General features: G+C 35.8%; 1 protein-coding gene across 1 annotated transcript; it reads right to left on the bottom strand.

The window, feature by feature from the left end:
- Positions 1 to 246: 246 nt before the first annotated feature.
- Positions 247 to 3,000, bottom strand: LOC123259291. The gene is made up of 2 exons (XM_044719653.1): positions 2,882 to 3,000; positions 247 to 1,264 (listed from the first exon to the last, which is right to left on the bottom strand). The coding sequence occupies exons 1-2, from the start codon at positions 2,918 to 2,920 to the stop codon at positions 257 to 259; spliced, it is 1,047 nt and encodes a 348-aa protein (XP_044575588.1). The 5' UTR covers positions 2,921 to 3,000; the 3' UTR covers positions 247 to 256.
- Between the last annotated feature and the right edge of the window lie 15,189 nt (positions 3,001 to 18,189).

Below are 18,189 nucleotides of genomic sequence, written 5' to 3'. Positions count from 1 at the left end.
TTTTTCTCTTGGATTAAATAATTTATTTTTTATCAGTGCATAATTATTAATATTACATTTAGAATTTAAACTGTCATAACGCAGATTTGAGGTCAAACTATTTGGCAGTTTCTTTACAATACATATACAACAACATACCTATTTTAAAAAATTCGATACATTAGTTCATTAATTATTTTTTATTTAGAATGTATGATACCGATAATATTAATTTTTATGGAATAGAACTTGAAAAATTATAATTCAACATTATCAATCACTTATCACGTTTATTTAGGTTTAATTGATCATAAGATAAAAATGTTTCAACAATAGGACGATGGTTGTGAATAGAATCCAATATTTTCTCGAGATACCGTTGGTACGGCGACAATTTCCGAACATTCGAATACAACTTACTTAATTTCTCGGCATTGTTCATAAGCTGATAATCAACATCGTTATAAAAATTTAATTTTTCCGATGAGGATGAATTAAGAGACAAAATATGGATGACATGCTTGTTGCCCAACTGGTCAGCTCCGAGAATTAATCGATGTGCAGGCGAAGTGTCATGTGAATCACCAATATCGTCACGTGGTATCAATTGGGAGTCTGTTGTTGAATTATCGAGTGATAATAGTTCTTCCGTTTGATTAATATTTGTACTATCTTTATCAAGCTGTCCAATTTGATCTCTCTGCATTCGACGCCAAGATCGACTGAATCTTGTTCGGTCAATATGTGAATGCTCTGTAACAAGCGAATCCGATTTCGATGATTCAGTAGACGATTTTATTTCATAAGGAATGTAAATGTTCTCAATCCCGAAGTTCGAGAGAGCAGTGCTTCCTCTTTGTGGTATCACTGTTAATTGAAGATCGTATTTGTACAGATCGGATGATGTATTAGGTTTAACTTTTTTTAGTTCCCACTTCACGAGAGAGTCTTTCTGGTTTGAACAGAGTTTACAGTTTTCGCAGCCTTCCTGGCACAGGATCCATTGCCCGTTCGGAAGATGATAAACGTCTCCTCGGGACAATAACGTATTGTCTTCATTAGATAATGTCAGGAGCGGGCCACCGTAAAATGGAGCTTCCAGCAACTTCTTGTATAGAACATTGTTGGATTGGGGTAATGACGATATTGTCTTGAACACAAACTCGCGGAGAATGTACTCCCAGTATGGAGACTCATTCAATGTCAGCTTGGTTGATTCAGCGGCTCGGTTGCTACGCAATTTTACTGGAGACGCCTCCATTGAAATCGAAATCAAAAGTAAATACTGAAAAAATAATGGTGATTATTTATCAATGACAATATTAATTGACGATCTGTAGAAAATTTCCCCATATGACCATATATATATTCAATTTTTATGTCTGACCTGACATGACCATATCAAAGTATCATACATGAGAATAAAAATCTAATTTATTGTTATTTAAAAAAGTTTTTTTATTTAGAAGTGTGCACCTTTTTTAGAAGAATGCATTAATTATTTATGTACTTTGGGCAAGCCACGCGCCAATACGGTCGAGGTGATAAATATTTTCAGCAGGGATAGTATAAGGCTGAGGCCCGATAGGGCCGAGGCTTTATATCCCTGCTGCAAATAATTATCGCTGAGACCGTATTTGCACGTGGCTTGCCCATGGTGCTTAAAAAATTTTTCATCCTATGGCGGATGTATGCGGGTTTTTACGTGCAAGGGATACTCAATTTATAAATAAATAGCGTGCGACGCCATAACCTTCTAATCCTCTAAATAAAAATACATGAAAGTCTTGAAGTTAGTCATAGGTACGCTTTTTAATTAAAATGACAGTTAAAACGTAAGCTAGTCGGCTGTATAGAGATTGGTGACGAATGCGTGGCATTGTCCTGAACTGTATAAAGTTCTATACAGCCTAGTAGATACTAGCGCCTACGCGTATTATTTACAGATTGAGTATCGTCTGCACTGATAGAAGGATTTGTTTTTAGTTAAAAATATTTGTTAATATTTAACAAATCATTTATTAGAGACCACTTTTTAGTCCTTAATAAATATTTCTTAGTATCTAAAAAGATTTATTAATAATTAATCAATGAATATCAAATTTATTAAATACAAAAAAATAATTTTAAATACTAAGAAATATTTGTTTAATACTAAAAAGTGGCCTCTAATAAATAATTTGTTAACTATTAATAAATGTTATTTAATTCAAATAAATCCTTATATCGGTGTGTTTTATATGATGAACATCCAGTGAAAAATTTGCAAATTTTCTAATACTAAATTTACTTTTTTCATGTAAAATTTAACATTTCTTGAATGTAAAATTTACATTTTTCGTAACATAAAATTTACATTTTTAGGATAGTTTTTGGAATATAAAAATTACTTTTCAAAAAATGTAAATTTGACAATTAAGGTAAAAGCCCTAGTACCTGCTCAGAAATCAGTACATGCTCACTCCATGTATTTGCATGTATATATTCACAAATATAGACGTAAAAATACATGGAGTGAGCAGGTACTGGTACATGAACAGCTACTGGGGCTCTTACATTACGTCACGACAAGATTAAAACTGAAAATTTAACAGATTTTTCCTTAATTTTGCCAGGAATTTTTTTCTGTCGATCCCAAATTTTCTAGTATGGCCCTCTACGGATATGGCAAGCAATATCAAAAAATTAATTTACGAGCTAACTTCACTCATTTTAAATCTGCATTATACACACTCGGTTCAATCTATTAAAATAAAGTGCACAATTTTGAATATAACATTTTAATGGAGCATTTTCATGTTTTGTTACTCATTTATAATGAGACGTGCTCTTTTGATTCTCAAATTAGTTTAAATTTTCACAATAATATAATTAAACTGGTTAATTAATGGCAGGTACTCACAATGAGAAGTAGAAAAAAAAATGATGCTGTTAAATACATGTCACTTAATTATTTGCGCTACTGTATCAACGATATCTGTTTTCTTGGTGCACTGTGAAAGTATCCTTGAATGCTTTACCTGACAAATGATTGAAACATAGCTGAATAGAGAAACAAAGTTGCTTTGTATACTCATGTGAAACACAATGCTTGATGGACGTATCAAAGATAACATCATTACTGGATACAATTAAAAATATCAACACAGCTCATCGTTTAATGTTATGAGATTATATTGAATTAAAAAGATCGTTATATGTTATCAATTATGACTCTATCAATAAAACTAACTATCAATAAAACCTAACATCTGTGCAACAGATAAGGTAAAAGACCCAATACCGGAACGACGAAGGGTATATGATAAAAGACCCAATACCGGAACGACGAAGGGTATATGACTGGTTTTTATTACTTAGAAAATATTCAAATGGTTTATTAGTAATAATAATTCATCCAATCATATAGAATAATCATGTAGTTACACGAAAATAATTAAATTTATCAATTTTGTCGAATTTAATATTAAAAAAAATATTTTTTGAAAAAGTCTAAAAGACCCAGTATCGGAACACCTTAAATGCCTAGTCCCAATACCGGAATATGGTTGATCCAATACCGGAACGATAAATAAAACTAATTTTTTTAATCAAAAGAGTCCGCTTTTCGTAAGCTGAGTTCATTAAATAATTAATTAACAAATCATAATACTTTATGTGAATTTTTCTGAATTTATAAAACTAATTTATAAAATGTTATCTTCGACTTAACTTTCGGCATCCTACTACTACCTATAAAAAATTAAGCAGTTAATTCAGAACTCAAATGACATGTATGCATAGTGAAACTAACAATAATTATTTAATATTAAAAAATCAAATAAATTTTTACTAAAAATCAAAAAAAAAAAAAATAAACGACTCGAGGTTATACTTGACGACACTTATGTAAAAAAGAAAATTTCAAAACAGAAATTTGCTTTTGTTCTTCAAGTTAAAATTTACGAATATTTGAAGCAATTTTTATAATAAAATGACTTTCTGTATTAAATGTTATTTCACAAAAACTTTTGTTGTTGTACTTGATGTAAACAATCAACACAGTATATCGTAAATGTCAATCTGAACAAAAACAGTTTCACTGTAAAGTCCACGTTCATAAGACTATTAAGAAAAAAGAAATTTTTTTTTTCTTTACAAAAAGATATAAAATAAAAAAAATTAAAAAATCCAAGTAACCGATATGATTGTATAAGATTTTCGGAAATTAAAAAAAATTTTGTTGTAAATTTAAAAATTTTTAAAAAAATTTTAGAACGTATTTAGTGTGCGTGGTTGCAAAATATTTTACTTTTAATGAAATTCGTAAAATCTATTTACTAGGATTTTAATAAAATTGAAATACACAATGACGCACACCAAGTACGTTCCAAAATTTTTTTTTTAATTTTTAAATTTACAACAAAATTTTTTTTAATTTCCGAAAATCTTATACAATCATATCGGTTACTTGGATTTTTTAATTTTTTTTATTTTATAACTTTTTGTAAAGAAAAAAAAAATTTCTTTTTTCTTAATAGTCTTATGAACGTGGACTTGGCACGATTTTTTTACAGTGAAACTGTTTTTGTTCAGATTTTAATATTTTTTGTAATTATAATAAAAATTTACAATTGGTACCAACTTAAATCTCGCGTTGGCTGCATTTTTTATAGCAAACTATCCCCTTGAAGCTACAGTTTATGTAAAAATAATTCCAGCGCACCCTGGCGGGTATAGATGCAAGCTGTGAAATGTATTATTTTAACTGTAGTTTCCCATCTATTGAAGGATTACCATGCATTCTCAAATTATTTAGTCTGTGGCATGTCACTTTTTATACATCGAAAAAAAGTCAGGATCGAAATTTTTGAGCTTGCTATAGTTTACGTTGATAAAATTTAATAATTTCAAGTAGATTAATTGTCATAATTGAATATAATGAACTAATATCAGTAAAATAAAGTATGAATTACTGTTATAATATAAAATTTAGGAACAAAAAGTACCGTAGAATTAAATAAAATTTTGCAACCTCGAAATACCGTTCTGCTTACGGTAAACACACTCGGTAGTCTGGCGCTCCGTTTACAACGGATTTGAACGGAACTTGGCGCCAGATTCTACCGAATCTGTGGATAAAATTGCATTTAATTATTTTACAAATACCCGCAATAAAATTTTTAATAAATTCAAATTTGAATTAACCGCCTATTTTGTCAGACTTCCAATGGAAATGGAATAACTCTGATACTATACAGTAGTTACTATCCTTAAAAAATTGAATTGTACCAACTTAAAAATCTGGAGCAGAGTAACTATCCGGAGAAGATCTCAGACGCCAAACGGAAACGGACTAACTGTGATACTACACAGTAGTATACTATCCACAGAAAATTAAACTGTACCAACTTTGAAATAAAAAATTCGACCGAAATTAGTAAAATCTCTCGTAGAATCGAAAAACGGAGGAGCGAAAATTTTATTAATTAGGATAACGCTAAATAATGAAAAAAACAATATAGTTTTTGGTGTTTTATAGAAAGAACTAATAATTAAACTATTTGAAGCGAGTGTAAAGTGTTGATACGAACGTAGTAATAAAATAAATCGAGTTAAAAATATGGTGAGGTTATGTTGACATCTAACTCGAGAATAGAGGCACTGTAACCTCACGCCTACACGTTCACACATATTATTACATATGTTGTTGAACGTGTACTTGGCTTGAGGCACTACAGTGCCTCCGGATAAATAATATCAGTATGGCTGACTGTTCCGATACTGGGTATTAGCTTATTTCGGGTGTACCAATAGACGAACAGTAAATTTTAAATAACAATAGGGTCTTTTTTGTATTATCAATTAATTGCATCGAATTCTTAGTATTTGTATTAATACATCAAAAAAAAATTTTAGTGAAAAGTATTTCCATTAGGTTTCTATGAGCTTAAGATCATCGAGCGATTTCTTAGCAAAACCATTAAGAGACCTTGATAAGTCAGAAATCTAAGGCTATTGACATCATTAACATTTTTTTTCAATATTTCCAATATAATTTAAAGTTTCATTCATATTTTATTATGTAAAAAAAAGATTGAGGTTTCTAATAAAGAAAAGTTTGTTTAATTTGATTGAGTACGAGATAAAATATAAAATAATAATTGTCAAATCGTTCCGGTATTGGGTCTCGTTCCGGTATTGGGTCTTTTGCCTTATATTACCCCAGTGTTAATCTTCAATTTTTTTCCTGAAAATTTCTACTTTTGTTCATATTAACAAAATAATATAAGGGAGGGTAGGGCAGAGCGGCCCCCCTAAGCCGATTATTACTTTTTGTGGTTTTTTAACATCTTATTAGTTTACCTTTGCTCTACGATGAACGAATTTATCAAAATTTTGGAAAAATTCTTGAAAAAAAAATTTTTTTTTCTGGGGCATAACGGCCCCCACCAAAAAATGATAAAAAAAAATTTTTTTTTCCCACCTTAACCCTTACCGGCCACACGGGGTGACTAGTTACCCCAGGCTTAAAAAAAGTGGAATTAGAGGTTTTGAAACTTTCAAATAAATACAATAAACGGCATATGCCGTGAATCTGAGAAATGAAATTTTTTGCAAAAAAAAACCATTTTTCCAAAATTTTGACTTATGTAATATATAAATTAACCAAGTTTTAAACCATTAGAAATATTGAAGAATTTGTCAACGAACATGACACAATTAGTTAAAAGTCTCAGAACATGTACACATCTTGTCCAACTGGGTTTTTCAGCGTGGGGTAATGAGTTACCCCATGTGGCCGTTATGTGGCCTGGGTGAGGTGTGGCCGGTAAGGGTTAAAAATACTTTGAAAAATATAAAAGTATTCCCTTATTTTTATCACTCTCTAGATTTCACTATCATTCGAAAAATAACTGCTATACCTAATGCACCTCGTTTCTTTCCGCCCCTAACCTCTTTTATTTTCTAAAAAATAATTATAATTATAATGGTTATTCAATTGCCATCAAAATCATCATACTCCTGCTAAATTTAAATTTGAAATTGCCGCTAAAATGTAAAAGAACTTGATGAAAGAAAAAATAGAAGTGAAGCTAAGAAGAAAGTAACTCAAAAACAAAAAATAGTTAAATCAAAAAAAAAAATTAGGAAAATGGTTGACCCTAAAGGCCATCCCTGCAACTTCCCGCTAATTCCGTTAATACCTGGCCGCTTTTTTTGAGCTCTTCGAGCTCAAAAATATAATCTGTGTGTTGTTTTGAGCTCTCTAAGCTCAAAAAGATACCTTTTCTATGCTTTTGAGGTCTTTGAGCTCAAAAGTCTGATAGAAGTTTCATAGAATACGGTTTTTTAAATTTTCAAACCGCAATAACTTTTGAAGGAATGAACCGATTTTTACGCGGTTGGCGGCATTCGCAGTTTTTTAAGCTTCATAAAGAATTTTTAAGTTTTAATTGGTCAAACTCGAAATTTCGGAGTAACTCCGAAAAAACACTTTTTTCGGTTTTCTTTCGTTCACGATATCTCTCGAACGAATCAACCGATTTTGACCGGATTGGCGTGGTTTTTGAAGGTTGACAGCTGATTAGTTTTTGGAATCGATCGGTAAAGCCGTTTAAAAGTTATCCCAAAAAAACCACTTCTGAAAAAATTTTTTTTCCTATTTTTTTTTAGATTTCTCCAAATTTCTCAAAATCTATCGGTCCGAATCTATTCAAATTAACAAAAAATCTAAGTTTGGCGAAGCCCTTTTGAATGGCACCAACCGCGATGAAATCGGTTCAACCGTTCAAAAGTTATAAGAAGTTTACATACTTACACACACACACACACACACACACTCACACACACACACACACACACACACACACACACACACACACACACACACACACTCACACACTCGGGGCAGAAGAGATACTGCTACCGGGCGCGTCTCCCCGAGCGGATGGGAGAACGCTCGCTGTCCTTGGATGACACTTAATCTCTTAGTTGATGAGGTACAGCGGGTAGGAGCCAAGCAAAATAACCAAACAAAATACGCTCCCGTGGACAAAACTCCCCTTTAATGGGTTGGTCGCACTAACTGACCTAACAAGACGATCGTTCTCTGCTGTGACCCACTGGGAGTGACCGGAACCTCGTGTCGTAGTTTCCGACGATGCAGGCCACGGCTGATGTGAGCTTGCTCTGCCGAGGTGTAAGTTGCAGCAGTGGATCAGGAGCCAGCCACTTCGGGCCTTGATCAGGAAGTACGCAGTGAGTGTTAGAGATCGGAATCTTCACCGCTCCGAGCGAGTCTAGTCCGTCCGTGTATTCCGGGGCTGGCTAAGTGTCGGCTAGGCCTCAGGGAACTGGGGTAGGAGTACTATCTCCGAGGGTACACCCGTTCCTAGTTATGACAACCCGCTCCACTCCGTACGATGCGCTGGTGAATTTAAAAGTATGAGTAAAATTCAGGAAAACAACAATAGTGAAAACGGGCCTCATGCCCAACAAGCAGCGATTGAAGCAAGCGCTGAAATGAAGCGGTCGCAAACGTTTGAACGCCTTGAAAAGCTGACCAGTGAGCTAAATGACTTCATCCAATCTAAGGTCAATATCCACAAGGAGATTAAGACCAAGACGACCAGCGTAGCCAATGCCCTCCAGAGATTCAAGAAACTTGATGAAGAATGGTGTTTAACAGTACGACGCACTTCTCGCACTACACCGGAGAGAAGCATTCAAGCAACTATCGTGAATGAAGAAGCAATGGACACTGGAGCCGAAGGTGACGGTGAATCAGTCGCGGAAGACAGAATCAGAACTAGCAGCAAGTCAACTAAGAGAAAAGATCGATCTTCTCCCGACCCAACGATCTGCCAAGTTGTGAAGAAAAAGGACCTGAAACCAAGCCCTCCGAAAACACGGCAGTGCAGAACGCCGGAAAAAAGAGGTGACTGAATGGCAGAAGGTCCAATCCAAGAAGGAGAAGAAGGAGCAAGCGAGAGAGCGGTTACCAAAACAACCGGTGAACAAATCTCGGCCGCAGCCTAAGCGGGAAAAACCGCGAAAATTCACCAAACCAGATGCCTTAATTATTCGACCCGTTGAGAAGGCAAAATATGCCGAGATACTGCGTCGGATTAAAAGATGTCCCACCAGATCAGACCCGTGACGTCGTTGACAAGGTTCAAAAGACGAATGATGGGAATATGCTCATTACGCTTTCCAGAAAGACCGCAGACAAAGGACAAGCTTTGCTGAAGACCATCAAGAGCATCCTTAAAGAAGAAGCGCAAGTCATCTGTAAAGGCCCAGAGGAACAGCTTGAAATCCGGGACATTGACGACGAAACAACTAAAGACGATGTCCGGAAGGCCTTACAAAGAGGCAGCTGGAAATGACTACGAAATACCTGAAGATGTCATTAAAATTCGTCCGGCCTACAGAGGTACTCAAACTGCTTCGGTACGATTGCCAGCAGCAATAGTGCAGAAGATACTTGGAAAGACAGGCAAAATAAGGATTGGCTGGGTAAATTGCCGTGTCAGAGCAATTAAGACACCATTACGATGCTATAAGTGCTGGCACTTTGGGCACACTACTGCCCAATGTAAAAGCGAAGTCGACCGATCTGGGCTTTGCATCAAATGTGGGCAAACAGGTCATCAAGCTGCTCAATGCCAAAATAAAGTGAAATGTGCGTTATGTGCGGAAAAACCTGGCTCTCAGGACACTGCTCACCGGTCTGGTTCTGGCCGATGTCCAGTCTTCCAAGAAGCACTCCAGAAGCTGACAAATAAACGAACATGAGGATACTGCAGCTTAACATCAATCACTGCGAAGCTGCGCATGACCTGCTTATGCAGACAGTACGGGAATTAAAGCTCGACGTTGTGCTTTTATCGGAGCCATATAAACATTTAGCTGGACAACCTTGGGAGACGGATATCACCACGAAAGCTGTGATCTGGGCTTGTGGTAAGCTCCCTTTCCAGAGTGTAGCTACCAATGGCAGTGCTGGCTTTGTAGCAGCATCAGTAGATGGCATCCGTTTTTACAGCAGCTACGCGCCACCTAGCCTCTCAATTGCTGAGTTTACTGACTTCTTGGATCGACTGACCGAGGACGCGAAGCAACATCATCCAGTGGCGATAGCCGGGGACTTTAACGCCTGGGCAGTGGACTGGGGCAGTAAGCAGACTAATGCACGAGGAAGAGAGCTGCTAGAAGCTCTTTCTACACTAGATGTAGTCTTGCTCAACAGTGGTGACACGCCGACCTACACCAAAGGTGACACAAGCTCGATTGTAGACGTCACTTTTGTCAGTACCAGCCTTGCTAAAGGTAACACTAACTGGAAGGTACTGGACATCTACACTGCCAGTGACCATCATGCGATACTCTGGGAAACGTCAAACGACCAGAACCTCCGGGGGCCTATCAAGCAATTTAACACCGTCGGTTGGAAGGTGAAATCTCTTGACCCAGAAGTATTGCTAACAGCCCTCGATAGTGATCCGATAGAGACTGGATGTGCAGAAGAACATACTAAGGCTCTGATGATGCGAGTAACACAAGCTTGTGATGCCAGTATGCCTCGCAAACGTGTTATGAATTCAAGACCTGCGGTACACTGGTGGAATGATCATATCAGCAACCTCCGTAAAGAGTGTCATCGAAAGAGAAGAATATCACAGCGTGGCTATCAACGACCTTACTCTGCAGTGCTGATCGCAGAGTACGAAAAAGCTCGTCGTGAACTTAATAAGGCCATAAAAGAGAGCAAAAGAAGATGCTGGAAAGAGCTCATATACGAGGTCGACAAAGACGTGTGGGGTCGGCCGTATAAGGTGGTCATGACGCACCTGAAGAAACAACAAATGCCGTCACCTACGTGTCCCCAACTCCTTCAGAAAATCGTCACTGCGCTGTTTCCACAGCAACACAGTCTCAATTATCAGTCAACGCAAGATGAACTGGACGACATTCCACCTGTCACTGAAGAAGAATTGTTGGAGGCCTGTAATCGGGTAGGAAATAATAAAGCGCCGGGATTGGACGGAATCCCTAATATAGCCTTGAAAACCATCATAAAGGCAGCACCAACATTATTTCTAGACGCTTACAACGCATGCCTCAAGGAGGGGACTTTTCCTCGTAAGTGGAAACAGCAACGGTTAGTACTTTTACCTAAAGGAAAGAAACCGCCAGAAGAACCGTCATCTTACCGACCACTCTGCATGCTAGATACGGCGGGTAAGATATTTGAGCGTATCATCCATCAGCGAATAGATGCAGTAGTCGACCCACTCTTGGCAGACAACCAGTATGGATTCCGGAAAGGACGATCAACCCTGGACGCGATCAACCTGGTTGTTAATACGGCCAAAGAGGCAATCGCAGGAACTAGATGGAAGGGTGGAACGAAGAAGTACTGCCTGGTGGCTGCCTTGGACATCAAAAATGCTTTCAATTCCGCTAATTGGGACTGCATCATGCAAGCTCTCGACGAGAAGAACGTGCCAACATATCTTCGCAGACTAGTGATTAGCTATTTTACAGATAGAGTGCTGAAATACGATACAAAGAATAGTCCAAAAGAGTATGATATAACCGGTGGTGTGCCACAGGGCTCTGTTCTTGGTCCACTTCTGTGGAATATCATGTATGACGGGCTCCTGAGACTGAAGCTTCCAAGATGTGTCAAACTGGTAGCGTATGCGGATGATGTTGCCGCAGTGATCGTCGCCAAACACCTCGACGAGATTCAACATCTGTTTGACATCACTTTTGAGAAGATCAACCAGTGGATGGATACAGTGAACCTACAACTGGCCAAGCAGAAGACCGAAGCAGTGCTTATTACCAGCCGAAAAGAAGTTGAAACAATTAAGATTAATGTCGGTGACCGAGAAATCACATCACAACCATTTATCCGTTATCTGGGAGTGATGCTGGATGCACGACTCAACTTCAAACAGCAGGTGGAACATGTCAGTGCCAAAGCGTCAGTAGTGAGGGCTAGTCTCGCACGGCTGATGTCTAACATCGGAGGCCCAATGCAGAGCAGGAGGCTACTATTGTCATCAGTAGTCACATCAGTGCTCACTTACGGAATATCCATTTGGGCTGATGCACTGGAAACCCAAGAATCATGGAGAAAAGCTGGACCAATATACCGACAGAGTGCCCTACGAGTAGCTAATGCCTTCCGCACTCTATCAGAAGAAGCAGTGTGCGTCATTGCTGGAACCCTACCTCTTAGAGTTCTAGCAGAGGAAAGACGGGCCCTTTACCAACGAAAAAGGTCAACTGCACTGAGCCCGGAAGAACTTAGAATTGAAGAACGGCAATAGAGCATAGGCCGATGGCAACTACAATGGGATGCTGCAGAGAAGGGTAGGTGGACGCACCGTCTCATACCTCGGGTCGACATTTGGCTTAACCGGAATCACGGTGAGGTCAATTACTATCTTACGCAGATGTTGTCGGGACATGGGTGTTTTCGAGAGTATCTACACCGCTTTAAGCACGATGACTCTTCGGAGTGCCCGTCCTGCCCAGGAGCTGCTGAAGACGCGGAGCACGTCTTCTTTGTATGTCCTCGTTTCGATCCACAGCGTGAAGAACTGGAGAGGATCCTGAACCAGAAGAATGCAACCAGATTCACTAGTAGAAGCAATGTTGTCATCAGAAGCTGCCTGGAACGCTACCAACACGTTTGCAACAGAAGTCCTTAAAGACTTGCGTTCCACCGAAAGAAAAAGAGCAAATAGCAGAAGATAGAAGGAAGATAGTTAACACCTTAGCCACCAGAAGGAAGAGCAGTAGCTAGATCCTCCCTTCACGAAGTAATGCCTGACGGCGGTTTCCATGAGGGATTAGAGGAAAGAAGGAAAAGGGGTTTAGGGTTTAGTGGGTAGGGGCGTTAGTGTCGAGTTAGTATGACGCTGCGTCGAGTCGCCACATATCCAGGCCAAACAGCTATGCCTAGAATCCGTAAAAAGGATTCCCCCCTAAAAAACACACACACACACACACACACACACACACTCACACACACACACACACACACACACACACACACACACACACACACACACACACACACACACACATAGTGACACCCTCGCGGGAATAGTCAGGAAAGCTTCCTAGGACCTCAAAACGTCGAGATCTGATGAAAACTCGATTTTCAAAAAACGGGGTAAAACCAATAACTTCCCGATTTTTGAAAATTTTCAATTTTCTTAGCGGGAAGTTAAAAAAAAAAATTTTAAAATAAAGGCTCAAAAAATGGAAAAAATGATTGTCATTGCCTTTACTACAATGCGCTTTATTAAAAATCCACTGAATCATGGATTCAGTGCAAAAGTTGCAAGAAATGGTCCCATGATTCCTGTGCGGGAATCAATGAAGATTATTTTGAAGAATATATTTGTCACTATTGAGAAAAATAATTAATTAATTGTAAATAATTTACATTTGATGTTTTGTTAAAAGATTTTAATTTTGTTACGTTTTATTACAATTTATTATAAATAATCTAACAATTAATAATTTTCTTAGGATTTAATAAAATAAAATAGATAATTTATTAATTGTAAATAGTTTACATTTAATGTTTTGTTTAAGCACTTTAATTTTGTTACGTTTTATGAAAATTTATCATAACTAATCAAACAATTAATAATTTTCTTTGGATTTAATACCATAAATAATAAATATTTTAATAAATGCAAATAATTTACATTCGAGACTTTATTTGAAAATATTAATATTGTTACGTTTTTGAAAATTTATGATAATTTGGTGAAAAAAAAAAAAATATTTTTCGACCAAATTTTGAAAGGGGGCCGTTATACCCCAGGTATAATATAGTAGCTCAAAAATATATAAATATATCAAATTTATAATAATTTAGTAAAAAAAAAATTTTTTTTTTTGACTAAATTTTGAAGAGGGGCCATGATACCCCAGGGGGCCATTATATCCCACCCTCCTCTACTCGACAAAAAATTTAGGAAATCTTAATAAATATGACCATTAAACGATAATTATTTTTAAAAGCACTACCCTGATAGCCACAGTTTCAGACCAACCAAGTTGGTGTCAGATAGTTGCCACCAACTTAGCGACAACTTGCGGTCAACTTCCGAATTTGTAACTGTTGGCGCCAAGTTGGCTACAAGTTTCTGAGAAAAAAGAGACCAATCTACTGCCGCAATATGTCGCCAAATTTCTTGAGAAACTTATCGTCAACTTGGTGTGAAAAAGTTTCAGAGCAACTTTTGCCGACAACTTGGTGAACAAGTTGACACCAACCGAGTTACTTTTCAAGAGTTGTCGCCAAGTTGGTGACAAGTTGCGGCAGTAGATTGACAGAAAGTTGCGGCCAACTTGGCTATCAGGGTATTTGATAATTTGTCGACAAATGGTTAGCAATTATATGGATTTACCTTATGTACGAAACAGCGGGTTTCATTTTACCGTCGGAGAGTAATCAGTATTACTTTATAGCTCGGTAAAAGAAATCATTGTATTTAATTTAAAGTTGTCTTCTGTAACATCAATGAATGCTTGTTTTAACAAAATTTTTTGTAGTTATTTCAAATGACGATTATCATATCGTAATCCAGGAACAGATTTCAACATTATCTACTTCAATAATTTTGCATTCCAAAATTTATGATGTAACATCTTAAAAATTTGTATACTATCTACTTTATACGCTTGATAAAAATGATTTTGATTAATTATTATTAATTAATGATTGTATTAATACACGGAAATAAAAAACAAGGGAAAAATTACATTATATAATGTAAAGCACGTGGTACCTCATATAGAAAACTGGAAAAATTACAGCTTTAGATTGTAATTTGTACAGATCTTGCAAGAATTTTAAAATGTAAATATTATATTTAAAAGCTGTAAAAATTTAGCATTTAAAGTTTGAATTATAAAAATTTTATTTTGAACTGCAATTTTTCTAGTTTTAAATTTGAAGCGACTCTTATTACTCTATATATAATGTAATTTTTCTCTTTTTTTTTTATGTAATAATAATAATAATATAAGTGAAGTTTACTAATTATAAATGTAGAGATAACATTTGTCAAAATTAAGTTGTTTATTTAGCCAAACTCATCAAATTTAATCAAACATCAGACATTTATCTAACACACAAAACAGTAAATTTAGTAAACTTCTTATGAATATGATTTGTGGATTATAGATTAAAAAAATTAAATAGCATTTACTACAGTTAGATAATGAATATGTTACGTATAATTACGATATATTTGCCATTTTACGAATCAATAAAAAATTAAAACATTCGAATATTTAATTTAATTGCTGCAAATAGGGGTAGAGAGGGACAGAACGGGCAGAGGAGTTGAATAGGGTACATGTTATTTAAATGATTAGGAATAAATTTAAATTCTATCTTGCACTAAAAAAAATTTTTATAAAAATTAACATGTTTTAATTGATATTATGTCGAAGGATTTTTATTTAAAAAAAAAAAAAAAAAAAGAAAAAAAAAAGGAACGTGAAGACGATTAAAATGAATTACAAGAGTTTTGTTTGTGGATCGTCATTTAATCTAAGTAAATTTTGACTTTAATGATTTGACAGCGAAAACAAGAAATTAAATCTTTAGGAAACCCGAGTCGAAATTTAAATCATAGATTCAACGTATTGAACGTTTAAATTGTAGGTTGAGCGTATCAGACGTTGAAAACGTAGGATCAACGTACTGAACGTTAAGATCGTCATTTGAATGTAATGGACGTTAAAAACGTATGTTGAACGTATCCAACGTATTATAAATGTGAAGAGAACCAATACTGGGTGAAAATAATATTTCTTAAGTAATATTAAAACTACTCAAATAATTACACATGCTTGAAACGTAAATAGAACTTTTTATACAATTTTGTACCACTGGATTTTTACAAAAAAAAAATTAGGAAAACGGTTGACCCTGAAGGCCATCCCTGCAACTTCCCGCTAATTTCGTACCTAAGCGCTTAAAATTGTATTTATGATGTTTTTGAGCTATTAGAGGTTAAAAATACAGTTTATGTGTTATTTTGAGCTCTCCAAGCTCAAAGAGATAGCTTTCCTATGCTTTTGAGCTCTTCGAGCTCAAAAATCTTATCAAAGTTTGATAAAACACGATTTTTAAAATTTTTAAACTGCTATAACTTTTGAATGAATTAACCGTTTTGCACGCGGTTAGCGGCGATCGATGTGGTTTTTTGAGCTCTATAAATAATTCTGAACAAAAAAATTGATCTGATAAAAAATTTCGGAGTTATTACAAAAAAACACTTTTTTCGATTTTTTTCGATAACGATATCTCACGAACGCATCAACCGATTCTGACGCTCTATGTGGCGATCGATGCGGGATTTCAAGGTTAAGAACTGATTAGTTTTTGAAGTCGATCGGTTCAGCCCATTCGGAGATATCTAAAAAAAAAGAAAAAAAAACAACTTTTTTTTTCGCTTTTTTTGTGATTTCTCGAAATCTTCGGGTCCGAATCGGTTCCAACTTACAGGAAATCTAAGTTTGGCGAAGACCTTTCGAATGACACCAACTGCGATCAAATCGGTCAAGCCGTTCAAAAGTTATAAGAGGTTTACACACACACACACACACACACACACACACACACACACACACACACACACACACACACACACACACACACACACACACACATACATACATACATACATACAGACATAGTGACACCCTCGCTGGAATAGTCAGGGAAACTTTCTAGGACCTCAAAACGTCGAGATCTAATGAAAACTAGATTTTCGAAAAACGGGGTAAAACCAATAACTTTTCAATTTTTTTAGCGGGAAGTTAAAAACGATGTTTCATTTTGTTTGAAACACTAATAGGATAATATATGTAATATCTCATTCTACTCTATATCAATAAATCATTTTTCTTGCTCTCCTAGCCGAAAGTACGCTCTTTTTGGCAGCAATTTACTCCAGCAAGAGCAACTTTTATGGCCTGCTCTAACGCATGCGCGCTACGCATATTTTCTGGCTCGGCAGCACAGAACCTCGCTTTCTTTCGAATTTTCGTGGCGCGACCGGCCTATACAGCGAGTTTCAACTGTATATATAACAGTCACAACATCGTCTGTATGTAACATGTCAGCGCATAAACTAACCAAAAAATGTCAAAAAAATAAAAATAATTTTTAACTAGATCATTGTTAATGAACTATTTAATAATAATACTGCACAAATAATTTATATAAAAAGTTTAAAAAATAAAACATAATAGTTTTGTGAATTTTATTTGCTTTTTTTTATATTTTGATAGTTAGTAAAGCAATGTTTATAAAGCGATCCATGTACTCTACAAACTTGTAATAATTTAATTTCAATCTTTCTTAGCCGTCAAATTCTAATTAAAAACTAATTTTTAATCAACTTTAAAAAAAATTCTGTAATTAGAATAAGTTTAAATATTTGTGACAAATTTTGTGCATGATATCACTCTTAATCAGAGCATTTGTTAGTAAAGTTTAAAATAACATTTTTTTTCAATTTATTAACTTTTATTTTTTTTTTTTATACCCGCCCCGACCAGCAAAGCCTCGGCTTTGCAAAAGTCGGGCGGCACCCCCCTCACGCCCGACAAAACCCCTTCCACGGGGTTGCGTACTTTCGGCTGGAGAGCAAGAAAAATAGTATACAACCCATGACCAGAATGTTGGATACCCTGACGTATGTGATATGATTGCCTCGGCTACGCCTCGGCCATTATATCCCATACGCCAGGAAATCCAACTTTCTGGCCTTCGGTTGTAATATACTATTTATGCTTGATCTGTTATCTTCTACCTGACCTAATTGGAGCAAGGTTTTTCAAAAATTTAGAAAATCCTTGAAAAAACAGCCGTAGATGAAAATGATTTATTTTGATATTTTCAGCCACCTGTCAATTTAAAAGTCATAAATAAAACTTTTCAACAAAGCACTGGACGGCAAGTGTCTCTATTATTCGGTCTTCTTCTTTTTCAAAGTGTGAACATAATGTCTAAATCATCAATTCATCATCAATCAACTTTTTCAGGTACAAGTCAACTATTTTCATTATAAATTTCATTCATCTACTTTATTCAATACTTTTTAAATATATTAACATATTTTATCAGGGGAAAGGAATGAGGGGCAGGGGGGGAGGGCAAGTGAGCCTCAC

This window comes from Cotesia glomerata, linkage group LG2 (assembly GCF_020080835.1).
Source record: "Cotesia glomerata isolate CgM1 linkage group LG2, MPM_Cglom_v2.3, whole genome shotgun sequence".
Classification (NCBI taxonomy): Eukaryota; Metazoa; Arthropoda; class Insecta; order Hymenoptera; family Braconidae; genus Cotesia; species Cotesia glomerata.
The sequence above is the reverse complement of the archived record's forward strand: the minus strand, read 5'-3'. Positions and strand labels throughout refer to the sequence as shown.

Bases quoted from the DNA above. Each gene is read 5' to 3' on its own strand.
- LOC123259291 (XM_044719653.1), bottom strand. From the start codon at position 2,920: ATGTATTTAACAGCATCATTTTTTTTTCTACTTCTCATT. The intron at 1,265-2,881 runs GTGAGTACCTGC...TTATTTTTTCAG, and splicing joins TTTTTTTTCTACTTCTCATT to TATTTACTTTTGATTTCGAT.